Source organism: Strix uralensis, chromosome 1 (assembly GCF_047716275.1).
Source record: "Strix uralensis isolate ZFMK-TIS-50842 chromosome 1, bStrUra1, whole genome shotgun sequence".
NCBI lineage: Eukaryota > Metazoa > Chordata > Aves > Strigiformes > Strigidae > Strix > Strix uralensis.
Window position 1 is genome coordinate 165,573,648 of NC_133972.1, and position 21,189 is coordinate 165,594,836.

The window sequence follows — 21,189 nt, forward strand, 5'->3', positions numbered from 1 at the left end:
TTTTATGCATGACAACAAAGGAAAATTGATTTTTGGCGGGGAGGGGGTAAGTTTTCCATTACATGATTAAATGCATGTCTCTGTGGAAAGACAAGGGTAAACTGATTTTAAAAATATTTTAACCTCCCCTTTACCTGGTATATGGACTTTCTTTCCCATCATGGGCTGCTAGAACTGCAGTGGCTCTCTAGAGAATCAGGTACTTTGTGAATTGCTGAAGATGGAAGTTAGCTATGTACATGACTCTTGGCTTTCAGAGAGTGCTATTTCATTTCTAAGAAGTTACATAATTCAAGATTAATTCATGCAGGTATTAGGAATGATTAATTCATGCAGGTGTTAGGAATGATTAATTCATGCAGGTGTTAGGAATGAGTAGAAAATTGGGGTAGGGAGATGAGTGAGACTCTTTCTTATCTACTAACTTGTAGATTTCAGCTAATGATCATGTCCAAAGGTGAACAGTTCCAGATTTTGCTGTTTTGAAGGTGCTTAGCTGAACAGACAAAGTTCTGCTTGATTACGTATTCTCGAGTTGTGTCTATGAAGTATACTAGCAAATTCTGTTTGCAGCGGATGTGTTCAAGGGAATGACCTATGACTTTTACTGGTAACCCAGCTGGCTCAAAGAACACAAGCCTTTTGGTACCCATGTAGAGGTCAGTATGAAATTTTCTAACATAAGGGATGTGTCATAATTGTTTACATTTCAAAAGTTAAAACAGTTATAGAATCGTTGTCTTGCAAAGGTATATTTAAGAATCTTAAGACTAGCAAGTCTAGCAAGTCATTTGTAACCTAGGAAACTTTTTAATTTGCCTAGTACAAGATATAAAAAGCAAATTAGTTAAACCTATTTATGGAGTGCTTGCTGTTTTCTTGAATAGAAGCTTAGATCAGTAAATATATTTCTGTAGAGTCAATACTGCAGTAGTCTGACTTGCATGCTTTTAATTCAGAGCAAAAAAGGTTTCATTGTAGGTAAAGAACTGTCTAGTCTTTGATAATTTACATGTGCAAATAACTGAGCTCATGAAATGAATGCTGCTGAAGTACTGGTATTTTGTGTTTAAGAACTTTGACTTCTTTCAAGTATTGAATTGTTTTTCTAAACTAGGAACATGGCAATAAGAATTAATCTTTTAGGTTAAAGATGTGCAAAATCCCCAACAGTTATGTGAGAAAAGGTTAAATGATTTCAAAATAAACATTTTTTTAGATTGTTTAAAAAGCTACTGAGCTTAAAAAAAAAATAGATTTATACCATGTAAAGTCTGAGTAGAATTCTAGACCCCAAGATTTTAAAAAATAGTTGGTGGCTGTATAACTCAACCTTCCTTTTCACGTCCAACTTGAGATCTGTTAAGGGCCTCGGTCCTTTCATTTTTCAGGAAGAGCACAACTGTGATTCTAATTTGTATTTGGACATGTTACAGTATTTTGCTGATTAAGGTCTGTACTTTGGCTTGAAATGGGCACCCGGAGTCTTTAATTGTGGCTTAAGAATGCTTACTCATTCCTTAGTAAGAGAATGTTTCAACCTAACACTTAGCTGTATCATTATACTAACTCAGTATTCCTTCCTGATAATTTGTAAAGCTGTTAATATGTAAGGAAGTATGTGACGATAAATCTTCACAGATATCTTGTTAGTGTACTTCTGTAGTTCTGACAAATACAGAATAATTTATGCAATTAAAACACATTCTCCATTTTCACAAACTAAAACATAATTGTTCAATGATTAGAAAAGGACTTTACGGTGCTGATACCCTACTTCTGAAATTCATAGGTAATAAAATATGAATAGTTATTAAATGATCCGTGTCCGATATGATTGAGCTATCAAGAGTTCTTATCTTGTAATAAATGCAGTGCAAGCTGGATCCAAGACTTTTTCTATATGTGTGTGTTGTTTTTTTTTTTTAAATGAGTTTGTGATCTGTTATTGACATTAGTTTAGACATGACCTTAAAGTTCTTCAGAACTGACAGAACATTATTTTTGCAAATTAAATCTGATGTTGGAATTGCAGCATGGTGAGAAGCGCTGGTTGCGGGGAAGAATGCTTGGATTGCTGTAGAAACCAATGAGCCTGTGTGCCCACAGATGTCTTGTCTGGTTTCTACGGAAAGCTGAGACAACTAACACTTGCTGATTAACAATATGTGTATATATAACTACTTCTTTGTGTATAAATATAAAGCTGTCTGTCTACTAGACTGATCATCTAGACTGAACAGTTTGGTGGGAAGCAGAGTGGTGATAGTGAAGGGACATAGCCTTTAGGTAGTGAAGATGCACAGAAGAGCAATCAGCTGCATATATGTTCCTTGTGTAATCTGTGGCTGATTAGAAATTGCAGGAGGGGGAAACTGCCTTTTAATTAGCTGGAATACGTGGTTCTAGATAGGCATATCTTCTGTCCTTAAATCTCACTGTTTTGGAGAGAAGACAGTTCAGAACCTTGTAACAGCTGCTTGGCAATTATTCTGGAAAACCTGAATCCAAGCTGGAGCACTTTTTAGAACTAATGGGAAAGGTAACAACCACGAGGATATTTTATAATTCAGATTAACCTAGAAGGAGTTTTTTAGTGTAACTTCTGTCTTTTGTGTCTATGTTTAAAACTGTTAATGTGGAAGAGTTTTTGCTTAAGCTTCTGCTTGTTTGTTGTAGCACAAAGCTGCCTTTCTATGAGGGCAGGATGCACTAGATAAAGCTGTCTGCAGAGAAAAAGTGTGTAAAATGGAGTGTATGGGCAGCTCCAAGGACCAGTTGTTGATAATATGTAAAGAGGTTTTTTTCAAATTTTTGATTCCAGATTATTTTAGTGTTCTTCTATATGTATGTTCGCGTGTCCAAATTGCAATATCCTATTTCACAAATACTTTCTGGGAAAATCAAATTGGTAGGTACAGACACAAATAGGATACTTAATTGAAGATTGGTGAGACTTGGACAAGAATTTGAGTTCTTAAGCTTATGTATCACCTGTGACTCTGTTTTTCAAAGTAACATTACATTTTTGTTTAGCATTTTACTTTTCAGTAATGACAATACAATTTAAACACTTTGTAACCGAACAAGAACAGATGTTTTGTCATGTTTTGAGCCCTGTGTATGTGCCTCAGAAGGATTGCTGTGCTGTTTTATTAATGTAGATACCACAGCATGGTTCTAGATTCACAGAAAAGTTTTCATCCATTCTCTTTCTTATGTTGCTTTCTGTGTACAGTGTGTATGTGTGAAATCAAATTTATGTAATGTGGTATTGAACTACTTGTATACAGAAAGTTTTCTTTTTAATTAGGAGATGTTTTTCAAAATTTGTGTATATGTACTGAAGTCTATAGCTGAGTGTGCTGAAATGAGGGTAAAACTTCTTTTTGAAGCTCTGACCATGCTTATGTTGGCATTTGGTGCGTTTTAATAGAAAATAGAAAAAAGGGTATATAGAATAACACACTCACACATGTCCTATATACAGTTCAGTGGTTTACTCTGAACTAGTTAAAATCTAGTTCCCTAAGAGAAACCTTGCCACTGCATTAGCTTTGAGGCTTCCAGAGAGAAGGCCTGTGAACCTTTGCTTGCTCATCATCAGAACTTTTAATCATGATGCACATGCTGTTTTCTCTCACAGAAAGCTTCTCATGCTTTATTTTCTTCATGAATCAAGGGACAATGTGGTACCTACTCCTTGATCTATTTTAGCACTGTGCATTTGAGCAACGTGTGCTGCAAGGCCCCATTAGTCTGGAGTGGAGAATTTAATCCTCCCAGCCTAGATACTGCGGTCATAGGATACCTGTGATAAAGAAGTGACACAACTGTTCTGAGCATCCTTTCCTCTGAGGAAACAGATGGGCAGCAACATAAGATTCTGCGAGTGCTTACCACTGCAGCTGTGTTCCTCCCTTGTGGATTGAATCAAGTTCAAGATGATGCAAAGCGGCATCATTTTAAGAAAATGGAAGTAGTCATAGTCGGGAAACTTCTTCATGCTTTTCTACATTCAGATTTTTTAATGCACAAAGTTTCAAGTGCTTATCACCCTGAGAAGAGTGGCAACCCTGGGCACTTGCTGACCAGTTACTCATTGGTTTGAATTGAGCTTGTCTTCTGTAGGGCAGGTGATGGTCAAAGTTTGCCAGTGCCATCCTTCAAGCTCTCTTCAAATAGTGCAAATGTGTAGTATTGACAAAATCTTCATGACCTTCCAAAAGTAGGGAGTGTTTGACACTGTTCCACCTGTTCCTTGGCGTAGGGAAGCCACAGCTTCAAAAAGAGAAGAGGCTGCTATGTAATACAGATAAGCTGACCAGCAAGGTGTATCTTTAGACATTTTGGAAACTTCTCCATGCGTCAGGAGTCATTCCAATTTCTTTTGTGACTCTGACCTTGGAATCGAGACATCTGCTGAATCATGGTGTTTGGCGACCACTGATGTTCTAAGAGATGCTAAGTAATGCATATGTGCTACTGCCATAAGTTTGAGACTTTAAATGTACTGTTAATTGTAACATTACCACATTTACAATGGGAGGTTGTGTAATTTGCAGTATCACTGTGAGATGGTTGGATTTGCTTTAGCCCCTACTTAATAGACTACCACTACCCTGTCCTAATGCTCTGCGTAGAGTTGTATCCAGACCCATCTGTTTGTCCTGGCTTCCTGTTGATGCCCTCTTCTTCCCCTCCCCTCTCTCATCCTCAAAATACATGCATATACGAGGGGTGTTGCTTTAAAGGCAATGAATCCACATGAATTCCTGTAGCAAAACAGAAGTGAACAGCAAGTGTTAAAACAATGAAATAACTTTCTTCCTTGCTGGGAAGTAGGGCTGTGTCCGGTAATCTATGCAGAAATGCAATGGCACAAGGAGTGTGGAAAACCTAGTTTAGAACTTTTAAGATTGGAACTGGGCATGGGGGGAGTGGCATGGAGAAAGTCCCTGTTGGCTCTCTGCCTTGCTGGCTGGAGCTGGGACTGGGAAGAAATAGTATGACCAGCTTGAGCATCTGGGAGTGATTCTGTAGCCTGGGTTTGAGTAGCAGTCACCAAAGCTTACTGAGGCATTTAGCCAAGTATATATATTTTTACCTGTAGTTGGCTAACCTGCTGATCAGAAGTAGGGCTTGAAGGCTCCAGATGGAGACAGTGACCCTTTTGGAATAGTTTTGCCCCCGGTGCCCCTCAAGAACTGCATCTTACCGACGTCTGGCCACCCTGGAGATAGCTAAGTGTTACTGCTTGTCCTGTTACCTTTACTTTCCTTCAAACATAGTGCCCATCTCAGTCCTGAGGTGCTGCAGCATCTTCTGTAGAATGGTATTTTGTGTTACATGTTGCTTCCTACCTGCAACAAGGTGGTAGGAGAGGTGGAGGTGTTGCAGCCCTCCTCAGTGGAACCCGTGGCGGAGTGTAAAGCAAGTTTGTTGGCCTTTTGCGTGCCTGCAAAGGTTACGGAATGCTCATCTGTCAGCTGCAGCTATCCTCTGTGGCTGTGAAGTGTTCAAGGATGCAGATTTCTGAAAATTGCTCATCTGGGTTAGAGAATAGGTTAGGGTCAAGGTGAAGCCAGGCTTTAAACAGGATAGTCTGGTACTGGGAGCTTACTTCTATGCCAGGGTTGTCACTGGTCTGTGGAGACTCTGTTTGTCTGTACCCACTGATCTTGGGAGGAGCCAGGCATTTGGATGGGGAGAGACAGATTAAAGTATTCATATTAAGTAGTGAGAGTAGGAGGCGGCTGCTGTGATAATGTCAATCCTTCCTTATTTTTTTTTATTCTGAATTAAATAGTAGATAAAGGATATCTTGTTGGCTCCGTGTGGTACTGGATGAGGCCTTTAAGTACAGCAGATATTTTGTCATATTTGTTATGAGCTGTTCATGCTCTACTACTTGTCTGGGTGGAGGAATAATCAGTTCATGTGCTTCAGACATTCCACAAAGCACTATGAGCCTCCTTTTCTCTCCCCTTCTCTTTTAGTCCAGTAATTTGCTTATGTCCCCATCTTTCACTGATTTGTGAAACACCTTGCTATAAATCAGTATTTGTTTAGAAACAGGAGCATGATTACACAAAACCTCTTTTTTTTTCCTCTTCTGGGTTTATCACTTAGAACTCATTTTCTGACTGCAAACCCAATATTGAAAGCAGGAATGAAAGTTGGACTTCACCCAATTTTTTTACAGTTAACAGGTTATCAGTGCTGGCTGTGATGGAGAGGAGTCAAGAAGATTTATGTAGAGGTGTCTTCTGAAGTTGGAGTGACAAAATTTCCTTTTTGCATTGCTTTAGTGATGAGAAGTAAATGACCTTGTTATGGCCGGCTTAATAAGTAATGGCAGGAACTAAGAAGCAAAATTGTAATAAGCTGTAGAGTTTCTTTTGCTGGAACTGGATTAATTTTAGATATTCTTAATGCTGTATTAAAAATAGAGTGCTGGTACTATCTCAGAGTAGGAAAGGAGGAGGCGGTGTTGAACAGAACAGAAATGAGCAAGTAAAACAAAGTTACTATGTGAAAACAACAAAGGTGGGAGAGACAAGACACAGTATGGAAACACTGCAGGCGGTGGAACTTCTGAAAAAGAATGCAACCGGAGAACTCGATGTAATGGAAAACTTCCTTTTAATGGATTAGAAGTCTTTAAAAGGCACTGTCCCAAAGATAATATCATCCCTGGGGATTTGTTTTAATTGCTAATGGTTCTGAAAAGAATACCTCATTGAAGAAGCTTAGTGGTAAGCCTTATTTGACTAGACTGTGTGGGGGTTTTTTTCCTCCTTCTTACCAGTAGCTTGACATGCATTGTCATTCCTCATTTTCACAGAAAGCTTATATTCAAATCATTTTTTCATGCTTTTCACTGTATCATGCTGTGCATCTCTCCGTGTTGATTAAAGTACAGAAGAACACACCTTGAAGTCATATCGCACCAGAACTAGCTTTATAATTAGCTTTACGGCTTTACTGTAAGAATAAATGATTGGGAGAAAGTTGGTTTTTTCATTTATTTCAAACTAATGAAGCACCAAAATATTTTTAAAAATACACGTAAAATTGCCAAACCTAGGTGGTAGATGGAATTTGCCACATCGGCTGTTACTGAGATTTTGCTGTCACTGAGGTCAGAAGTTGACATAAAGATGAATATCGTGTTCTTAAGACACAAATTTCGTCTGCATGTTGGCCATTTTCTTTGAGTTTTGGTGGAGACAGTCTAAAACCCAGCTGTTTAGAAGCCAAATAGCACTAGGGTGGGAGGTTGAGAAGAGACTTATCTGGGGAATGGGACTTCATACTGTCTAAATGATAAGTCCTCTGTTCTCTCTGGGAGTGTGTTACAGGGACATTGCAATGGCTGATGAGCGCGTCCTTGCAGCAGTTGTTCTTTTTATAGCAGGTTGAAGAATATTTTTAATTAACTCCCTTATATGGCCAGAATAATTTCCTTGTTCCAAAATACTTGATCGGTTTTTAATAGTGGAAGGGGAATGCCCTTGAAAATAGCTTTAGTTTGGAATTAAATGCATCAGCTGATACTAACAGTTCAAAACTAACCAGGTATAATTAGTGTAATGACTGAAATGTTATTTTATGCACTTTCCTCTGGATATTTGAAAAAAAAAATTTTTGTTTATATTCCTTATCTCAGATATAGAAAAATAAAATGAATGTTTAATGTGTAAAAGTACTCAATTTTTACATAGTTATATTTAAATACATTGAGCAACCAAATGGAATTTTAATATTGCTTAGTTTCTTGATATTAGCAAAACATTCATTTATCTGTAGATTCAAGCTTTTATGTTGATTATATTTCTTTTTTTGATAGAACTTTTTTTTTTCTAAGTCTTGGAAGATAGACAGTAAAGGCAACCAGGTGCAAGCTTGGGACATAAAAATATTCAGTGAGTGAACATGAAATCTTGGTTCAGGTTGTTAATGTTCTGCAAACAGTTGACAACAATGTTAGCATTACAAAATTTTGTAAGAAGTTCTAGCTTTAGAGAAATAATACAATCCATTTGTTTTCTGTTTTGATAAAGAGGAAATTAATCTGGCAATTTTAAACTTGATGGGCAGAACTTGGTGTTTTATGATTAAAGCCAGTTTAAAGGTTTTGATTTTGTGTAATTTTGCATGAGTAAGATGTAGCAGTGAATATGCAGGCAAAGTCATTTCAAATAAAACTTTCTTGTAACGTGTATTTTTCTAATTCATACCATAGGGTTTCTTTAGTAAACTATGTGGTGACATTTTCTGTGTAGCTCAGTGTTTTTTCTGAATTTATTTGCAGTAAGCACTAGTTTATTAGCACTAGTCTCTTAAGTCTAGAATTGGTATGGAATTGTTATTTAGTGGAAATTATAAGTTGTGATTTTATTAAAAACAGTACCTTATTTCCGGAGTTTATAAATATACCTATATGAAAATCCTGTATTTGTGTCACCCAAGTGGATGTAATGTAGGAAGTAAAATGATAAAATGATGAGAAGTAATGGGAAGCCAGAAAGTAGCTTCAGAATTGCTTAACTCAAAATTGATTTTCTACCTGAATCATAATCTACCTGTATCATAATCTTTGTGAGTAAGGATGTTAAGGATTTAAATTCTGTAATGCTTTCTTCTTAAATTCTGAGGTAGTATTAGAGATAATGTTAATTTCATTAACCTATTAATTTTTAAAGTGCTTCTCTAATCTTAAACCCTTCAGGTAAAAAGCCTTTTTGGTCAGCAGTCTGCCTTAAGTAATTTTTTTCTAACCATTCTTGAGCAACATCAAGGAAGTATGTTTTGTAAAATATTTATCACTACACAGTGATAGGTGGCTGCTGACTGAACACAGTTTTTTTTCTGAAACTATACTGATTTTTTGCTTCTAGTCACAGAAATAATGAACTGTGTGATCCGGGGAAGTTGAAGTAATAAAACTGGCTCTGTCCACTTTAATTCGATGAACTGTGAATCACACACTGACAATCTATTTTCACTTTTATTCTTTTATCCTTTTTTTGTGCCTGGCATTGTTAACAGAATTTGATACTGAAGTTTTTCACGTGTTTGGTAGCTTTATGTAGATGTCACAGGGCTAATCAGATAAGCTTACAGTATTGCAGAGCCCTCGCGTGAAGTAACTGCTTCTATGCTAGTGGGAGAGAGCAAATTTCTGTAAAAGGAGAGAGTACTTGGGGAGTGAAATCACATCCAGGATGAGGCAGTATGTTCAAGTTCCAACTGTTGAGCAAGAAAAATCGTATGATTATAATTCTGCTTTTGAACCGAGACCATGTATGTGTTTGGGTAGGTGAAATTACCATTTTCTGATAACACGGACTGTTTCTTCTTACTGCTGTTGTGTAGAACAAATGTGTGTAAAAAGAAGTAACTATACAGCTGGAAAATATGTACAGTCTTAGCATGTGAAATGCAGATTACAGGATTCCTTTAGCAGAAGAGAACGTGCATGTTTAAACTTGGAAAATCCCACTATTGCAGAAGTAAATAATAAGTACTGTTTAAAGCTTTTATGTTGGTGATCATGTAACAGTGTGAACTTCTCTGTGGATGCCGCTTTAACCTTCATATTTACTTATATAAAATGACGTAAAGATGTCTTCAAGGGAGAGACCATTAAAATGCAAATTTTGCCTGACAGTGAAAGGGAATTGTCATAGGATTTTTTGATGATAAACCTACATAAAGTGGAGCAGGATCTTTTTACCTGGCTTAGTGACTGCGTTCTGTAGACTTACAAAACGGCTTATTTGTGTGAAATGAATCTGTTTATTTGGTTCAGCTTCTATCTGAGTTAAATTTGTATGCAAGAAGTATAGAATCTATTTTCAATTGCTCAGGTTCTCTCCATCTTTTAAAACATTCATCTTTTCTGGTCTACATAGTGAAGTGTTCTAAAATTCTATTTTTTTAAGTTCATTCTGTTTTTAATGTATGTTGTTAAGGGTTGATTTTTACGGGTTTTTTTATATACACACATTTTTAAAGAAACTTATTCCTATGTTTTTATTAATCTTTCCTGGTTATATCAAAACACTGAGAAATGATAAATAATTTTCCCACAAAGTGTGTCTCATGACTGTTAATTATTTTGGTTTTTGCTTTTGGTTTTCTTTTTCTCTTTTCTTTGTCACTTTTTTTTTTTTTTTCCTGAGAGTGTTGTACTTAAATTTCTTTGCTCCAAATATCTTTGGAGGATGAAAGCTTTGATAGATTAGCTCTAGCTTTCTAATACTTGAAGGTTCCATTTAATTTAGAAAATTATTTTAATGCCATTAAAATTGATACTAATTTTAGTTTTATATTTTATTATAGAGAATTGTTTGAAAATGTGGTGGTATTTTTTCATGTAAACTGTGCTATAATTAAATATATAGCAATGTATGTATACCACTGAAAATCCAGGATGGGGAGAAGAGAAAATTTTCAAATCTTAATGTAATATACTTACTGTTAAGCCTTTTTTTTTTTAATGTCAAATTTACTGTGTGTCACAAATTTGAAGAGCAGTGTTTGAACACTATAAAGTTTCCATTAACTGAAACCATCTGGTAAGACTGTCGGAATGACTTGGTGCTGTTATCTGATATTTCATCCCTCTCAAAGGAGTGATTGTATCCAGGTTTTATGTTCAATTTATGTAATTAGCACAGTTCTAAAACACTGTTTGAAAACTTAAACTGTGGTTCTTTGCAAGGATTTTCTCCCCTGCCACTTAAAGACAGAGAAACTATAGAAGAATTTTTAATTGCCCCTGTCTTGTATGTAATATTTTACAATATTTTCTGTTCTTACTATGGTTTAGATAGCTGTAGCAAAATATTTACTGTAGTTATTGCAAGAATGTTTTGTTATACTTAGCAGTAATCAAGCATACTGTTTACTCTGGACCAATGTTAGTGGTCCATAAGGTAGAAAATCAAGTAGGAAAACAAAACTACAGAGTGTTGAGCCAGGTGCAGAGCTGCAAACATAACTCAAGAAACATTTAACAATATTAAGTCTTGTTTTGGTGGATTTTGATGGTGATACTTGAATTTCCGAATACTGAGTGATATATTAGGCACTAATGAGATACGGCTTTCTTACTATGATTTTACTTTTATAATGTTACACAACATTGCTCTCAATAGAATAAATTTGTACAAGTATCTGAATTATTTTTGGTTTAATTCCAGTAGGTTTTCAGCCTCTTCTGATACCTACATTTTCCAGTGGCATATGAAATAGCTTTGATTTTAGCTGCCTAGGACCTGTAGTTTTTCTGTAAATGTAGATTTTTTTTTTTTACATTGATTAGACTTTCGTGAGTAGGAGATGTCAACAAAAGGAGTCATATGAAGAATTTAGCAGTAGTAACAAAGTTCTGTTTCACACAAAAGTTCTCAATATTCCAGTTGTTTATTCCTTGAGTGTTTTTTATTTTCATAGTTACGTATTGAAGTTGTAAGTCTGCATTCATCTTACTGGTGGTATATGACTCTCTAATTGATGAACTGAGTTAAAAGACCACTGAGGAGAACTTAGAGTGTGCTTTTAAAATTATAGATCTATCTTTAATAATTGTTTCCAATTAAATAAATTGTAAGAATAAAGTTGTCAGACTATGAGTACGATTCAGTTTTTTGTCCAGAAGACAAGTAGTATCAGAAAACAGGTGGAATAGAGGGACAATATCTACTCCTGTAGAGTCTTGTAATAAAAACAAGTACAGCAGGGGAAATCTTTGTCATAAATCTCCCAGATGTTCTGATAAATATGGTTAAAAACAACTAAGGTTACTTGGATGTCTTAAGAAATACAAATCCTGATGTATTTGTCTAATACTTCTTCACATCCTGAAAAGTTGATGATTATAATTTATCTGCAAAAGTTACTGCCCAGATATCCTTTATTCTTTTCCCTATTTTGATTTGCAGTAAAAACTTTTGCAGCTTTTACTGTTTTTAGTGAAGTGTTCTATGATTTTTATGAGTACATAAATGAGTACCTTTAAGATATTTGTAAGATATTTAATTATCTGAATGCTCTAGATACTGAGATTTGAAAGACCAGCCAGCCACTGACTTGCATGCATACTTGCTATATTATTGTTCAGTATATTATTTCCAATTTAGTGGTTCTTATGTATCAGAGCTGCTTTAACATTAGTCTGAGGCTTGGCCAGTGAATTAGTTTGGTAATATGTCCACTGAAACATTTAAAACTGGTTTGTCAAAACATTTAAATAGAAGAAATTTTAAATAAATAAATAAAAGAGTAAATCTGCACTGATAAAATAGTTGGACAGAGAACTAGAAATTTATTTTTTGTGTGTGTGCTAAGTTTTTACTTCAAGTAAACTGGAATTATTCCAGAGTTTTAGCAGTGCTGAATGCTAGAAAAAACCAAACTATACTTTGTAGGTTTCTATCTTGTTAGAGCAGGTGGTATGACTCCTTTTAAATTAATAAAATTGCAAGTTACATGTATTGTTGTCATTATCTTTATATCAGTGCAGTATTAGTAGTAGAGTAGAAATGAGATCAGAAAAATACCTTTCTTCAAGTCACTGTCTTTTGTCTGATGCCCAGTAAAATAGCGGGATAATGAAGAGAGAGCTTGTTTTGTATATTGTGCTTTATATGGTTGCCTGGAAACAGAAGATTTTGTAGTTGACTTTTTTGTAAAAGTGAACATACTGCATGTTTAGATATGTTTTGAAATGATCATTCAGAATGAAGATAAACCAGCAAATGATATAGCTTTGGTTTTAATATTACTAAATGTTGAAATTTCTTCATTTTTCTACATGTTTTTAAGTATGGCTAGATGACAGGTACAGGTACCCAAGATGCTTGCGTATTTTCTCATGTATTACATTATAATAGTAGTTTTGCTTATTTGACTTTTCAGTCATTTTCAGTTACCTTAATTTTGCTTTATTGCTGATGGTAACAAACAGCTGAATTCACTGTATCTTTTTTCTCCTTGCTTGTCAGCTAGTCACTTCAAATGAAAATACTGGAGTTTCTAAAGCTTAATTCTAAATTCTGGGGGGTAAATTTCTTTGCAGGAGTGTGCTGTTGCTGTGCTGCGTTGCGACCTCGCTACAAGCGTCTGGTAGATAACATATTTCCTGAAGATCCAAAAGTAAGTGATGACTTGAAAATTTTAAGGGATTGGCGTTTGAAAATTTTTGGTTAGTAACTAATGCTTTAGGAGTTTTCTTTTTATTTATTCTTTTCTATTTTAACATTTTACAGTAAATTCTGCTTTAGCTCTTCATAGCTTTAATAGAGGTTAGCAGAATAATTTAGCTGGAAAGGGACCTCTACAGATAATCTGGTCTAATTCCCTTTTCAAAGCAGGGCTGTGTATATTGAAGAGCAAAATTAGTATATTTTGTTCAGAGAAATAGAGATTTAATTAAACAGGGTATTCTGCAGCAGAGGTAGCAGCACTTAACTTCATAACTACTTAGAACCACAAGCATTTGTTTTATTATGGTTGCAGGTGTGAACATTTTCTGGTTTTTTACAATATTTTAATTTTCTAACTCTTAATGTATTGACTGTGTAAGTTTTTATAGTTCTGGTAGACTGTTGTGATCCAAAAGGGATTTTTGTTTTTGTTCTTTTAATTTCCCCAGTTATTCATGTACAGTTTTTTCATTTTACTGGAACAGTCTTGGAGCTGTATTAAAGCCTAATTCTTATTCTCTGTGAAAATAAGTTCTGTGTTACCATTTAGTAATGCCTATATCTATACATAATCATGTGATGGTTCAGACTGATCAAGAGTTTACGTTTTTCCTGCTGTATTTTTTTAAAATGTTACCAGATTTTGTATTTTTATATTATAGTAGAAGTAAACAGAAGAGCTTTTCCTTAAAATGTGTTGTTACTGACTGCTGTTTACAATACAAGTTTATGTTACCGGCTTCAAAGGAAATGTTTTCTCTGTATGGAACAATATAGTTTTATAGATTTATTTGTTTTAATCTACTTCTTTGATACAGGTGTAGAAACACCTGGAATTGCTACAGTTGTAGTCTTATAGCTTTAATCTCACTCAGTAGCTCAGTAGCAGAGACTCCGTAGTCTCTGCTTTTCTTAACATTCATTGTCTCAGTGCAGGACACAAGCCAGTCCATGATGTTTCACTGACCTACAGGGCCTTTTCTAAAGTGTGAGAAGACTTGCTTGACAAAATGCATTAATTAATAATGATTGTGTTAAAAGCTTCAAAGTAATTTATTTTAAAAATAATGTTTTTGTGAACTTCTAGCAAAAAAAAAAAAGACAAAGTCTTATCCTTCTTACCTGATGGTTATAACCTCACCTGAGGAGATCCATATCACAGTTCACGTTGAAACTAATGTGTTAATCTTTGATCTTGTTCTAACAATTAAGCCTTCAAGTCTTGTCCAAGATGTGATACTGAAGAAAGAAAATATTTAAACTACAATCTAAAATATTTAAACTACAGTCTTGTTTGTATATAATGTCAAAATTATACATCAAATAAACTTTTTTGGGGGGTATGGGAAAATAAAAAATTCACATTGTACCAGTAGGGAAAAAGCGTGTCTTAGAACTGATGACATATCTCAGTAAGTACCTTCTTTTGGAATACCTGTTTTCCACCCAGAAAAAGATGGGGGAAGATAAGATGCTTCATTTCTTAAAAAAGAATTAATTTTTTTTATGTTGCCCATTTTTACAGCTAAGCTATTGACAATTTTGCTCAAAAGTTTTTCTTTTTTCAGTACCTTATTCCCATCTGTATGGCTCAGATCTCTAAATGTTGAGTAGACAGAAGGAAAAACACTTCAAAAGCTTTATACTTTCTGTCAACTTTCTTATTTTTTTATTTTGTATGTCTGTTTTTAGGATGGTCTGGTTAAAGCTGATATGGAGAAGCTGACTTTCTATGCGGTTTCTGCACCAGAAAAGCTGGATCGAATTGGTGCTTACCTAGCAGAGAGACTGAGCAGAGATGTTGTCAGACATCGTTATGGGTAAAGAAATAAGTCACAGCATTAAAAATAGATTCTGACAGGTAGCTGCATTTCATCATATTTGTTTTGTTGTTTAGGAGGTAAGACAGACCCTTTGTGGTGAGTTAACCTTGGCTGGCTGCCAGGTGCCCACCCAGTCACTCCCCCTCCTTGGCATGACAGGAGGAGAAAATAAGATGGAAAAGCTCGTGGGTTGAGATAAAAGCAGGGAGATCACTCACCAATTACCATCACTGGCAAAACAGACTCAACTTGAGGAGGATTAATTTAATTTAGTGCCAATTAATAACAGTGTAGGACAGTGACAAATAAAAACAAAGCTAAAACCAACTTTCCTCCACTCCCCACTTCTTACCAGGTTCAACTTCACTCCTGACTCCTCTACCTCCTTCCCCCTGAGCAGCGCAGGGGGATAGGGAGTGAGGGTTGTGTTCAGTTCATAACACTTTGTCTCTGCTGCTTCTTCCTTTAGACGCCTTTTAGGTGTTGGAATGGGCTGACCAGGGATGTGGTGGAGTCCCCATCCCTGGAGGTGTTTAAGCGTAGGGTTGGCATAGCGCTTAGGGACATGGTGTAGTTGTGAACTGTCAAAGTTAGGTTAACAGTTGGACTGGATGATCTTCACAGTCTTTTCCAACCTAGACAATTCTGTGATTCCTCCTCACACTCTTCTCCTGCTCCAGCGTGGGGTGCCTCATGAACTTCTCCAAATGGGTACTTCCTACGGGTTGCAGTTCTTTAAGAACTGCTCCAGGGTGGGCCCTTTCTATGGGGTATAATCCCTCAGGAACAGGCTGCTCCAGCGAGGGTCTCCCATAGGTCACAAGACCTGTGAGAAGACCTGCTCCAGCGTGGGCTTCTCTCCGTGGGCCACAGGTCATGCCAGGAGCTGGCTCCAATGTGGGCTTTTCACAGACTGCAGCCTCCTTCAGGGCACATCCCCCTGCTCCAGTGTGAGGTTCTTCACGGGCTGCAGGTGGAGATCTGCTCCATCATGGACCTCCATGGGTGCAGGGCACAGCTGCGTCACCATGGGCTGCACCACGGGCTGCAGGGGAATCTCTGCTCCAGCGCCTGGAGCACCTCCTGCCCCTCCTTCTTCACTGGCCTTGATGTTTTCAGAGCTGATTCCCACATTTTTCTTACTCCTTTCTCACAGCTGCTGTGCAGTGTTTTTTACTCATTCTTAAATACGTTATCACAGAGGTGCTACCAACATTGCTGATGGACAGAGCTTTGGGCAGCGGTGGGTCCATCTTGGAGCTGGGCACACTGCTGGCTCATGTTCAGCTGCTTGTCAATTAGAACCCCCAGATCCTTCTCTTCCAGACAGCTCTCCAGCCACACCTCCCTAAGCCTGTAGCGATGCATGGGGTTGTTGTGGCCCAAGTGCAGGACCTGGCACTTGGCCTTGTTGAAGCTCATCCTGTTAACGTTGGCCCACTGATCCAATCTATCCAAGTCCCTCTGTAGTGCCTCCCTATCTTCATGCAGATCGACACTCCCGCTTAACTTGGTGTCATCTGCGAATTTACTGATAATGCACTCTATGTCCTTATCAAGATCATCCATAAAGATGTTGAACAGAAATGGTCCCAACACTGAGCTGTGAGGAACACGTCAAAAGAGGGAGAAGATTTTAAGGAATGTGGAAATGGAGTAGCAAAATACTGAGTCTGGGAAGTAGCAATATCCATCACAGGCCGTCATTATTGGCCTTCCTGATGTCAAAAGCTATTTTTATAACTCTGTAGAATGAATAAATGACCATTCATTAGGGTAATGTTGTTCGCTGCTTTTCTTTACTCTTTTTCATTTACTTAGCATGTTGTCTGACTGTGCAGGAGCGTAAGTTGTTGTCTTTCTGTACTGGGATTTGGGTAGACAGAGGAGCTGTAGACTAGAAAGCCGGGATTTGTAGTTGGAAATAAAATGTGCTAGAAAAGGAAATTGGACTATATTTACTCTGTTACCAGGTATTATGACATCTCTTCTAAAAATATTCTTCTCCCCATGCCCCTCACAAAAAGAAGAAAAAAGATGAATGTAGATGACACCTATAACTTCCATTTTTTAGATAATGCAAAAATATATGCTTTCCACTATTTGTCTTCTAATTTTTGTAGTAATAAGTACCTAAATTGAATTAATTGAGGTAATGATAAATGTAGCATGTGTTTATGTGAGTGTCTCTAATTAATTTTCAGGTATGTTTTAATTGCCATGGAGGCATTGGACCAACTTCTAATGGCTTGCCATTCTCAAAGCATAAAACCGTTTGTGGAAAGTTTCCTTCATATGGTGGCCAAGCTTCTGGAATCAGGCGAACCAAAGCTGCAAGTTCTTGGAACTAATTCTGTGAGTAAACTCCAATACTAAATCAAATTGGAATAAATTTTTGCTTATTTCCTATGGGAAAGTAGTTTCAGATGTCACAAAGTATCTGCCAGTTAACATGAATTGAGAAGATTCTGTACGTGGCAGGGTATACCATTTGGGCCTAAACACAGAGCAGGTATCAGCTGGAAGGCAGAAAAACTTTCCTTTAATCTCTAAAATTCTTTTGATGGATGGACTCATCCCGTGCAGAAAGAAACTGTTTCTGGAAGGAACAGAAAAGCTGTTCTGTGAATTCATATTTTGAATCTTTAAACGGACCTCCTGGAACCGTTGTATAGGTAAGACAGTGTTTTCTTGCTTTCCAGCAACGAGAGCACTGGTGAGAAGGAGGAAATAACATCCTTCTCCACAGTGCTGACACTACACAGAAAGATTCCTATTAACTGAAAAGTAGCCAGGAGACCAAAGCTTTCAGGATTGCAACCTCACCATCTTACTAGCTTAAGTATTTCAGGATTCAGATCCAGGCTCAAAGGGCATAGCTGAAAGTGTCAAAATGAAGATTTGGAGATACGGTTTTCCAAATAAAGTGGTGAATGCAATCAGTATTATAGTTCTGTCATACTTCTTTTTTAACCATTATTTCCGAGCTGGTACAATAGGGATCCCATAAACTTCAGGATTGTGATGTGGACTGTTTTCATTTAGAGTGATTGCTTTTACATGAGTAAAGAAGTAATGCTTGCATTTTGTGTACACTGCCATTGTTAGTAGTGTGGGAGTTTTTGTGGATTCTGTAGAACTGTTGGGCTTTCCTTTGGGCATGATTCCCAGTTGATGGAATTAAATAGAGTTGTAGTTCAGGGAGACAGGAAGGTGGAGTAGAATGATGCTACTCTGGAATAGAATTTCTCATTATGGTGGAATGCAGAGAGCTCTTGCTCTGATGTAGGGGAGTGTCACCTTGTGCCCCAAACTAACAGGACAGCTTTACTGAGGGTAATAAGATAAATTTATTTATTTATTTTAATATCTTTGAGCCAGACTACCCTGCTTCTTTTGATTTGTTTGTATAATAATGCCTAAGCAAAACCTCCTAGGGAAATAGCTTTGGAACTTATTTCCTGAGCTGCCAAATGGCAAGATGTACATCCCTTTCCAGCTGTTTAAAATCCTTGGTGGCAAACAGTTACTGCCAACCTCCACTTCGATGTACAAGACACATGTCACTTCCAAACGAATGTTATTGAACAGAGCTCTACCTTTTGGTAATCCGTTTGATATCCTTGTCAGTTCCTAATGAAGTCTTTTATGAGTAAAGCAGATTAATAGACTTCCTAAATTAGGAGATAATTTGTGTTTGTCTGTTGTAAAACTCAGTAACCAAAAATAATTATGTTTTCATAAATCAGGTGTCTAATTCTGTGAAGAGAGTGAATATATATGGCACTTCAACAGTATTCCAAAGGCTAATTTTGGCCTAATTATGCTAATTTCCCTAGGTGTCTTCTGTAGTCAATGGAGAGAAAGATGGGTCTTTTTGTGTTGACTCAAGAGGAGCAAAGTGTATTGGCACTGATAGTTTGTCTGTTTCCAAGGTCACTGACCTGCTATGTTCTTAAATAAATTTTGTCAGACATGGAGAAAGCTTGCCATCACATTTAGCCTTTTTTAGTTTTTCCTCTCATCCTGAAGGAAGGCAACAAATAAATAATAGAACAAAAAAACCCAACCAAAATAGTAGAGAAGGTAGAGTGACTGAATAATCTCTCATGTGCTTTAGTTATTCTGATGTACCACTTTGGAGTGGAGACTAGTATTGTCTGGAAGAGAAGAATAAATTGTATATGAAGTAAACATCTTTAAAGTGGTGAAAAATCAGGCAACCCATGGAAGAGTTTCTGTAACATTTTTAGACTATACTCAGTTTCAGGCCTATAAAATTTATATTCTGCTTACACTTAAAAAGATACAGAGTATGATTGTGGCTTGATTATCTTCCATCCCAAAGCTGACTTCCAAAGCTTCACTGAGGTACAAAGGCGGTGAAGTCTTTCAAGTAATATTGAACTGTCTTGTAGTTTTTTCTCAGCCTCACAAACAGATTTTGCTTCAGCTGTGGGGACTCTTCTGATTGCTCAGAAGTCAGGGTTTCAAGTGAAACAAATCTGTGTACTGAGTGAGTAGTTTAAAGTCTCGTGAAGATCTGGAAGCTCCCACTGTCTTCCTAGGTTTTTTCCTGACTTCCAAATACGTGGTTTTGGATGAAGAACTTATTATGCTTGGTACTCTATATCTTAAAAAACCCTGAATTTGTATTCAGCCGTTTGATGTCCTAAATTCTTTTTTGAATTTAAATTTCATTTTTTAAGTTGATTTACTTCTGAAAAGCAAACCTGAAGATTACTGTTTTATAAAAACAATTGTTTGATTTTCATTTATGTACTTTTATGCCTGATCTTCAGGTTACATGTAATGAATTCCTATGACTTTTTATGCATTTGTAAATTATGTTAGCTTATTTCCTAGAGCAGCAGTGATATTTTTTATAACGTAATTGTAAATCTATTTATATAGGCAGATACTTGAAGACAGATGAAACTCAATAGTTGATAAGTTGAAGTGGAGTTTTTTTGAAGTAGACCAGATTTCAAACTGGCAGTGTCTATGAAGTTCAAAATGTCTTTTTCTATCATGGAAGATATTTTTATTAACCATGTGCTAAGATAGCATATGCTAGTGAGGAAACCGAAAAAAATGCGGTGAGAAAAAGTGAAATTTTCTTGGCTTAAGTATTTCAGTATTTGAAGGCTGATTGCAGTAAGCTTTTACTTAGAAACTTACGGCAGTGCTGAATTCCTCTCACCATTTTGCAGAATTTCAGTAACCGAATATCATGTAAAACATCTGTCTTTCTTATGTACAAATAATTACATGTATTGATTAGATCCATGGTGGTGTTATTACTAGAATAGAATTAAATAATTAATAGGATCATAGAATGCTTTCAGTTGGAAGGGACCTTAAAGATCATCTAGTTCCAACCCCCCTGTCATGGCAGGGACACCTTCCACTAGACCAGGTTGCTCAAAGCCCCGTCCAACCTGGCCTTGAACACTGCCAGGGAGGGGGCAGCCACAACTTATCTGGGCAACCTGTTCCAGTGCCTCACCACCCTCGCAATAAAGAATTTCTTCCTTATATCTAATCTAAATCTCTTTCAGTTTAAAACTGTTACCTCTTCTCCTATCACTGCATTCCCAATAAAGAGTCTCTCCCCAGCTTTCCTGTAGCCCCTTTAAGTACTGTAAGGCTGCTATAAGGTCTCCCTGGAGCCTTCTCTTCTCCAGGCTGAACAACCCCAACTCTCTCAGCCTGTCCACATAGGGGAGGTGCTCCAGGCCCCCTGATCATTCTCATGGCCCCCCTCTGGACTTGCTCGAGCAGGTCCATGTCCTTGTTATGTTGGGGCCCCAAAGCTGAACACAGCACTGCAGGTGGGGCCTCATGAGAGCAGAGTAGAGGGCCAGAATCCCCTTTCCTTGAGCTGCTGGCCGTACTGCTCTTGATGCAGCCCAGGATATGGTTGGCTTTCTGGGCTGTGAGTGCGCATTGCTGGCTCTTATTCAGGTCTTCATGCACCGACACCCCCAAGTCCTCCTCCACAGGGCTGCTCTCAATCCCCTCATCGTCCACCCTGTATTTGTGCTTGGGATTGCCCCGATCCATGTGCAGGACCTTGCCCTTGGCCTTGTTGAACTTCATAAGGTTCACACGGGCCCACCTCTCCAGCCTGTCCAGGTCCCTCTGGA

At 37.2% G+C, this 21,189-nt stretch overlaps 1 protein-coding gene across 7 annotated transcripts in view; it reads left to right on the top strand.

Moving 5' to 3' along the window:
- EFR3A (EFR3 homolog A) overlaps positions 1-21,189 on the top strand; it is a 95,063-nt gene that overhangs the window by 12,202 nt on the left and 61,672 nt on the right. For 4 of the 7 annotated variants that reach the window (XM_074888042.1, XM_074888061.1, XM_074888088.1 and 1 more), the window contains exons 1-4: positions 181-199; positions 13,091-13,167; positions 14,910-15,037; positions 17,245-17,395. In XM_074888042.1, coding sequence (XP_074744143.1) covers positions 14,931-15,037; positions 17,245-17,395 — 258 coding nt within the window. In that variant the 5' untranslated portion in view covers positions 181-199; positions 13,091-13,167; positions 14,910-14,930. Of the gene's footprint in view, positions 1-180; positions 200-573; positions 660-13,090; positions 13,168-14,909; positions 15,038-17,244; positions 17,396-21,189 lie in introns of those variants that run through there. The other 3 variants (XM_074888079.1, XM_074888070.1, XM_074888097.1) reach the window with 2 other exon arrangements.